The sequence below is a fragment of the Brassica napus genome, chromosome A2 (assembly GCF_020379485.1).
Source record: "Brassica napus cultivar Da-Ae chromosome A2, Da-Ae, whole genome shotgun sequence".
NCBI classification, from domain to species: domain Eukaryota; kingdom Viridiplantae; phylum Streptophyta; class Magnoliopsida; order Brassicales; family Brassicaceae; genus Brassica; species Brassica napus.
Genome location: NC_063435.1, coordinates 28,789,535 through 28,798,201, shown reverse-complemented (window position 1 = coordinate 28,798,201; position 8,667 = coordinate 28,789,535). Strand labels below are relative to the sequence as shown.

Here is an 8,667-nt window from a genome sequence, read left to right as displayed (position 1 = left end):
CACCCATACAGGCTTCTTCCTCAACCAGACATTGTTTGGCTAAAGTATCAGCCTCTTTGTTCCTCTCTCTCGATATCCAAGAGAAAGACAATTCATCAAAACAACATGATATCTATAAAACAAAATAGCGATTTTATAGTGGTTAGTCCATCAATTTAGGGAGTATTATGAAGTTTTAATAAATTAATTGACAAGAAAATTAAAACGATGTCCATGTACCATGAAATATATTTTAATATAAATAATTACAAATTTATAATGTGCTTAGAAATTTTAAAACAACACTAAAGATCATATGCTTTAGTATATAGAACATTTACCGATAAACACAATATTTTCGTAGGGGGTGGTAACACATAGATTTTGAGAAAAATTCAAAAATATAAAAATTTTGTTTTAATGCATAGGTGAATCTTTCACTAACATATGATAAAGGTCAAAGAGTTTTGGAACCTTTTTGTCTCTTTTTTCTAGATAATAGCGATTTTATAGTGGTTAGTCTATCAATTTAGGGAGTATTACGAAGTATTACTAAATTAATCGACAAAAAAAATAAAACGATGTCCGTGTACCATGAAATAGAGTTTAATATGCATTAATACAAATGTAGAATGTGTTTAAAATATAATTGGTTCTAAACAAAAAAAAAAAAAAAAAAAAAAAAAAAAAATCAGATTTTAAAACGGTGAAAAAATGGCGATTGCCGATTGAAGATGGTTTTCGTTTCGAATATTTCTGTCTCTGCGAGTGTTGAGAATCTGATTACGAAGTATTGTAAGATCAAGGGGGTTTGGGAGGATCTAAATGAGGTGGTGATTTTTGAATCAATTTTTCTGGGATTTTGGGGTTTTCCCAACGAAGAGTGTTATAGGAGATTCTGTAAACATCAGATCGGGGATATGGGATTTGTTTTGCTGATTAGCTATTCGATTTCATTAAAACTGGATTCATGCGAAGGGTGGAGAGCGGTCTTGAAGGATTTCTTCAAAAGTGTAAGTTTTAATCTCTTGAAATTTTATTTCTTTAGATATATTCTGAGAAATTATGGGAGATTTTGGTTTTTTATTGAAACGAGTGGGGGATATGGAAATTTTCCCAGTTTTAGGGATTTCTCTGGATCTGGTGGATCCTTAAGAGAAGCTGATTGTCATGTATGGCTGATTAAGAGAATGATTTATGGGCGTAGAATAAGAGTGGCGAATCTTCTTGATTCTATTTGTGGGATGATTGATTCTATGATATTAAAGCAGATTGGGAATATTAATTTTGAAAGTAGAAATGGTGATTTACGATTTGGGCAATTAAAGTTTTTGAATTCGGTACGAGCTGGGTGGGGCGTCTGTATATATATGATGTCTAATGTGTTGCTGTTTAATCATCTTTGCTATAAGCTTTTATCAGAGATATTCTTACAATTTTGGTTGTTTTATCTTTCTTTGAGGTTAATTATGACTCAAGGGCAATGGTTCGTTAAGTCTGGGGGACAGAAGAAGCAAGTACCGAGTGTAGGCTTGAAGATTTCGATCCCGAAGTTTGATAACTCCAACCTCATCATGGGGTATTCAAAGACGCTGATTGGCCGCTGTATGAATCCTTTCAAACAGGATATGCAGGATTTGCTTTTCCATCTCCCAAGAATATGGAAAGTGGAGGAGAGAGTGGTGGGTGCGGATTTGGGACTTGGAAGATTCCAATTTGATTTTCAGGAGGAAGAGGATATCACCGAGGTGCTTAAGAAGGAGCCTTTCCATTTTGATAACTGGATGTTATCCATTGTGAGATGGGATCCGGTGGTGGAGGAGAATTACCCTTCCAAGATCACTTTTTGGGTGAGAGCTATTGGAGTTCCCCTGCATTTTTGGGCGGAGCCAACTTTTAGGAGCATCGGAGAGGCGTTGGGAGTAGTTTGTGGAGAGGATGCTATAGATATAAATGAGGGGAAGATCCGTGTTATACTGGATGCTTTCAAGCCTTTGATTTTCTCTATTACTGTGGAGTTTCACAGTGGAGAGGAGACTGTGATTGCCTTGAGGTATGATCGACTTCATGGCTTTTGTAGGATGTGCTCAAGCTTGAGACATGATCAGTCAAGGTGTCCCACAAATAACGCTTTGGTGGAGGATGGCGTGGGTCCGTCTGAGAAGCCAGACCAAGGAAATAAGGCTTTGAGTTACAAAGGGGCAGTGGAGTCTCGCTCTACCGCGACAAATGCTGGTGGGTATAACGGGAGGCCGAATCAACAGTCGACGGGGAGGAATGAAGTCAAAGGAAAAGGAATAGATTATGAGGGTGGAAAACAAGCTGGCTTAGCTAAAGGGGGTCCTGTGCGGAAGTATAGAGATCAAGGGAGATCAACGACGAGGTATGTTCGGCAGGCGGGATATCTACCACCTCAGGAGCTAAGGGATAGCTATGCTATAGCTACGGGGGGTATCAATGGTTTAAAAAATCAGGAAGTCGGGAGTCATCTGGATGCACAACAAAAATTGATGCTAGATGCTTTCAAGAGTGGAGGAAAAGGAGAGGGGTCAGAGTCAAAGGCTCGTAAGGCCTTGCTTTTTGAGGAAGAAATTGCTGGAGAGGAACATTTGGAAACAACAGGAGAGGAACGTGTAGTAGGGCCTCAAGTGCAGGAAGTTATGGAGACATTGGCCTTACCTATGGAGCTTTCTAGGGAGGTGGCAAAAAGTATGGGGGAAGTAGCTGAGAGTAAGTGCTCTGGAGTGGAGAATGGGAGTAACCATGTGGAACAGAGGGGAAACAAGGTGGAGGAGGTGATTCCGGAGATGGTGGCAGGTTTAGATGATGAAGAAGATAATTTGGAGTATGAGATGATGGAGGATGGAGAGGATGATGTGGCGCTGGACCAAGTTGTCTCGGATCAGACGTTTTCTAATGACGTGGAGATGGTGACTGAGGGTATTACTCACTTGGAGGAAGGTTTGCCAACTGATGAAAGTGCTGAACTAGCTGGAGAGAAAGAGCATCAGGTCCCAAAAAAGAAAAGCGGGAAACTTAATGCGGCGGTGATGGGGGGGAATGCAAAGAAGAGATTGGTGCAGGGTTTGGTCTCTCCAAGGAAGAAGGTAATGGCAAAGCAGGCTAGTAAGGGGGTTGAGAAGGGCCCAGCTCACACAAAGAAGGCTTCGGTGAAGCCGAAATCTGATCAGGACTAGGTTCCTGTTGACCTTATGTTAATTTTAAGTTTTATGAATAAGTGTTGGGCTTTTGATATAAAGCCTCTCTCGTTTTCTGCTCAGTTTTTTTGGTTTAAATTGCCTCTGATTATGTCAGGGTGTTGGAATAAAAGAGTTGGTTCTAGTTATCATAATGGTGCTATGTCTTCTTTTTCTAATTCACGTATGTTGTTAATAGTGTTTCTGGTGAATTCTGATTTTCTTGTGATTATGAGGCTCGTTGGTTCTCGTAGGCGTGTGTATAAGGTGTGGAATTGGTTAGAGGATTGGATTGGGAAATGGGATTGTTACTGGTTGGTTTGGCAAAGTGTGAGGATGATGAGGTCTGGTTACAAGAGCAGGACGTGTGGTTTAGTTATATATTTAAAGGAAGCCACATTTGGTTTGTATTGTTATGTTGTGGTTAACGTTTTAGATGACGTTGTTGTGGGATTGATGTGTCAAAACTCACACACACTGAATGGAACAAATGGTTATGAGATATGTTGGAGAACATGTCATGCGGACTCTCTTGCTCTTGGTGGTATGGACCGATTTGGGTTGTTTCTCGGGTTTTCCGAACAGCTTGGAAATCTAAATAGATTTGTTCTAGTAGAGATTCTCGTTATCGGCGGTGGTTTCTATTTCAGATTAAATTCAAAGTTGGGTATGGTAATTCTGGTTGTTGATATGGACGCTCCAGTTATTGATGTTTTGAATTTGAGACTATGGTATGTGTTTGGTTTTTCTGAGTTTTGGTGGTTAAGGAAATGGTTAAGTAATTGTTTTCAAGAATTTTGTCTGGCTAGTTGTATGAGATCCTTTTGGATGCTCGTGTTGGAAAAATGTGGAGAGGGAGCTCGGGCAAAAGTACACAGGAATCTAATAAGGTTAATCTATGATATGGATTTGATAGGTGTCCTCATGTATTTTAAAATTTGCTTTTCAGTGACCCACTTCCTCAATTTTTGGAGTTATACGATTTTTGTAAAAGGTACAAAAATCGTCAGGAGATGGGTATGGCAGTGTCTAACTATAGTTTTAAAAGAATGAAGATATTAAGCTGGAATTGTAGAGGTATGGGGAGTAATTATACCATTAATTATTTAAGAGAAATTTGGTACAAACACAAACCGGCGTTTCTCTTTCTTTCAGAGACAAAGCAACAGTTTGATTTTGTCCAGAAGTTTCAATTCCATTTTGGATATAAATATTTACACACGGTCGATCCGGTTGGGAGGAGTGGTGGTTTAGCTCTTTATCATAGTTATGATTCCCCGGTGGATATAATATATTCGAGCAATAGAATTATAGACATCGAAACGAGTTATAAAGGGAAAAGGATATATATTTCTTTTGTATATGGAGATCCTGTACAAGGTCTGAGGGATCAAGTTTGGGAACGTCTTACACGGATTGGTATAACTAGAACAGAACCATGGTTTGTGATTGGGGACTTGAATGAGATCACTGGTAATCATGAAAAAGAAGGAGGAGCGTTAAGGCATGCATCAACTTTTGTACAATTTAATAATATGATTGAAAATTGTGGTCTTCTGGAGTTTCCATCCTTGGGAAATACTATGTCTTGGAGTGGGAAAAGGCAAGATCATACGGTTCGATGTAGATTAGATCGAGCTTTAGGTAATACGGAGTGGCATAATTTGTTTCCAACTTCATATGTGGAATATTTGGGGATGATTGGTTCGGATCATCGACCCATAGTTGCAAATTTAGATGAGAAACAAATTAAGACACGCAGACAATTTCGGTTTGATAAGAGGTGGATTGGGATGGAGGGACTTATGGAATCTATCTCAACGGGATGGGCATTAAGGAACCAGAGGAATACTACGAGGGTAGTTGATAAGATTAGTAACTGCAGGCATGAGATTTCGGTTTGGAGGAAAAATAATCCCCCTTATGGAAAGGAAAAAATAAATACTCTCCAGAAGGCTTTGGAGGATATTCAGTGTGATAATACAAAAACTTATGAAGAGGTACTAGAGGTCTCTAGGAAGCTAAAAGAAGCATATAGAGATGAAGAATTATTCTGGGAACAAAAATGTAGGACGAACTGGCATGCCAAAGGGGATCGCAATACAAAGTTCTATCATGCTCTAACGAAGCAAAGACGGATCCAAAATAAGATTGTGGGATTACATGATAGTGCTGGCAATTGGGTTACATCGGAAGCAGAGGTGGAAGGGGTTGCGCTAGATTATTTTAATGATCTTTTCTCAACCTCTTTGCCATCAGGTTGTGAAGAATTTTTACAAGAGGTACCAACGCTGATTACTGATGATCAGAACCGATTCCTAACTTCCTGGGCATCGGAAGAAGAAGTACGATCGGCTTTATTTTTAATGCATCCGGAGAAAGCTCCAGGTCCGGACGGAATGACGGCCTTATTTTTTCAACAATCATGGTCAATTATTAAAACAGATATTACCGATATGGTTAATGAATTTTTTAGGACGGGATCCTTGGATGAGCGGTTAAATATGACCAATATCTGTCTTATTCCAAAAACGGCAAGGCCGAGTAGAATGACGGAACTTCGACCTATTAGTTTATGTAATGTGGGTTACAAAATTATTGCAAAGGTGATCTGTCAGCGGCTGAAAGGGTTATTGCCAAACTTAATCTCTGAAACACAATCAGCTTTTGTGTCTGGGCGGCTGATCTCAGATAATATCCTGATTGCTCAGGAGATGTTTCATGGGTTGAGAACGAACAAATCATGCAAGGAGAAGTTCGTAGCTATAAAGACGGACATGAGTAAGGCCTATGATAGGGTTGAATGGCCTTTTATTGAGGCGATGTTACTAAAATTGGGCTTTGCCCAGCGTTGGGTATCTAGAATTATGGCTTGCGTTTCTTCAGTCCAATATAAGGTTCTGATTAATGGCCAGCCAAAAGGACACATTGTCCCAAACAGAGGATTAAGGCAAGGGGATCCATTATCACCTTATTTATTCATCTTGTGTACTGAGGCACTAATTTCAAATATTAGGAAAAAGGAAGAAGCGAAACTATTAACAGGCCTGAAAATTGCGCGTGGTAGTCCGGCAATTTCACACTTACTGTTTGCAGACGATAGTCTTTTTTTCTGCAAAGCTAATAGGCAAGAATGTGGGGTTATATTACAGATTTTGAAAGATTATGAGAGAGCATCGGGGCAGCAAATAAATTTTGCGAAATCGTCACTTCAGTTCGGACATAAGGTTCCTGATCTGGCACGAATGGAGGTTCAACAGGTTTTGGGTATCACCACAATAGGAGGAATGGGAACTTACCTAGGAATCCCTGAAAGTTTGGGTGGATCAAAGACTCAAATTTTTGGTTTTCTGCATGAAAGAGTAAATAATAAAGTTAATAATTGGACAATTCGGTTTATTACAAAGGGGGGAAAGGAAGTTTTAATTAAATCGGTGGCATCACCTATGCCAACTCATGTGATGTCTTGTTTTCGTTTACCCAAAACGGTTACCAAGAAACTAACGAGTGTGGTTTCTCATTTTTGGTGGAGTGGCAGTGGAAATAAGAAAGGGCTACACTGGTTTTCGTGGGACAAAATGTGCATAGATAAGAAGGAGGGTGGCATTGGCTTTAGAGATATTCAAAACTTCAATACAGCTTTATTAGCTAAACAGTTATGGAGGCTAATTGACAAACCTGAATCTCTCTTTGCAAAGGTTTTTAAAGGACGTTATTATAGGAAATCAGATCCAATGGATCCTATACGTTCATATTCTCCCTCTTATGGGTGGAGAAGTATTACTTCAGCTAGATCTCTGGTTAAAAAAGGGCTAATCAAAAGAGTGGGAACAGGTTCAAGCATCTCAGTATGGAATGATCCCTGGATCCCCGCTCAACGCCCGAGGTCAGCAATTCAAAAACTTCAGAATCAATATTTGAATCCATTACTTAAAGTGGAGGATTTAATTAATCCAGTAGATCTCTCTTGGAATCTAGATTTACTCAATGCATATGTTCACAAAGATGATGTAAGTATTATACGGAGTTTAGCTATTAGCCGAAATCCAAAACCGGACTCATATGGATGGTTGTTTACGGATCATGGCAGATATACTGTTAAATCGGGATACCGGACGGAAATTCTATATCCTGATTTAGGATCTCGACACAGTGATATGGGCCCCAATGTTAAACCTTTGTTAGCTCATGCGTGGAAACTTCAATGCTCGCCAAAATTACAACATTTTGTGTGGCAAATAATCTCTGGTAGTCTACCAGTTACAAAGAACCTTCGTTTCCGAGGGATCAAATGTGATTTACAATGTCATATATGTGGTGCAGAAGAAGAATCGATTAATCATGTGTTTTTTGAATGTCCCATTGCGCGCCAAACATGGGCTTTATCTAATATTCCTTCACGTCCGGGAGTTTTCCCTACCCAATCTATTTTTACCAATATGGATTATTTATTTTGGCGGTTACCAAAGGAATCAGATTTAACATATTTCCCATGGATATTGTGGTATATTTGGAAACACCGTAATGCTAAGATTTTTAATAATAAAATTGGAAGTCCTCCTCAATTTCTTCGGACTGCGGAGATAGAAGGCACTTTATGGGCTGAGGCACAGATTAAAGAGGGTATAAACAGGGGGTCTTCTTTTGGTGGGAGTCCTAATTTACAAGGGGTAAACCGATGTTATGTTGATGGTGCATGGAAGGAACAAGATCCTTTTACAGGGCAAGGATGGTTCTACAGAAACGAAAGATCCACTGATACTATGATGGGTGCAATGTCTATTCGCAGGAGTCTATCACCTTTACACGCAGAATGTGAAGCTTTGATATGGGCGATGGAGTGCATGAAGACCCTACATATCTCAGAGGTGGTGTTTGCAACAGACTGCTCACAGTTGGTGAAGATGGTGTCTACTCCAACAGAATGGCCGGCGTTCACTACTCACATGGAAGAGTTTCTACGATGTAAGGAATACTTCTCTACTTTCACTATCCAGCATATTCCAAGGGCACAAAACACGATGGCGGATAAGCTAGCACGAGGTGCTAGGACTCAGCCTTCTGCTATGGTTTATGTTGACTCCGTTCCTCCGAGATGGTTCTCGGCTCAGGAATCTACTTAGTTTAGCTTTGCTTCTTTGTTGGAAAAAAAAAAAAAAAAAAAAAAAAATGTGTTTAAAATTTTTAAAACATCACTAAAGATCATAGGCTTCAGTATATAAAGCATTTACAGAAAAATTCAAAAATTTCGTAGGGGTTAACACATAGATTTTGAGAAAAATTCAAAAATATGAAAATTCTGTTTTAATGCATAGTTGCATCTTTCATTAACATATGAAGAAGGTCATAGAGGTTTGAAATCTTTGTTTTCTCCGTTTTTCAAGAAAATAGCGATTTTATAGTGGTTAGTCCACCAATTTAGGGAGTATTGTGCAGTTTTACTAAATTAATTGACAAAAAAATGAAAACGATGCCCATGTACCATGAAAAA

At 39.1% G+C, this 8,667-nt stretch overlaps 1 protein-coding gene across 1 annotated transcript; it reads left to right on the top strand.

Moving 5' to 3' along the window:
• The first annotated feature begins 740 nt into the window (after window positions 1-740).
• On the top strand, window positions 741-3,325 carry LOC125588762. Its single transcript, XM_048760526.1, has 2 exons — window positions 741-992; window positions 1,442-3,325. Exon 2 carries the CDS (start codon window positions 1,449-1,451, stop codon window positions 3,174-3,176), a length of 1,728 nt encoding a protein of 575 aa, XP_048616483.1. The 5' UTR covers window positions 741-992; window positions 1,442-1,448; the 3' UTR covers window positions 3,177-3,325.
• Window positions 3,326-8,667: the final 5,342 nt, after the last annotated feature.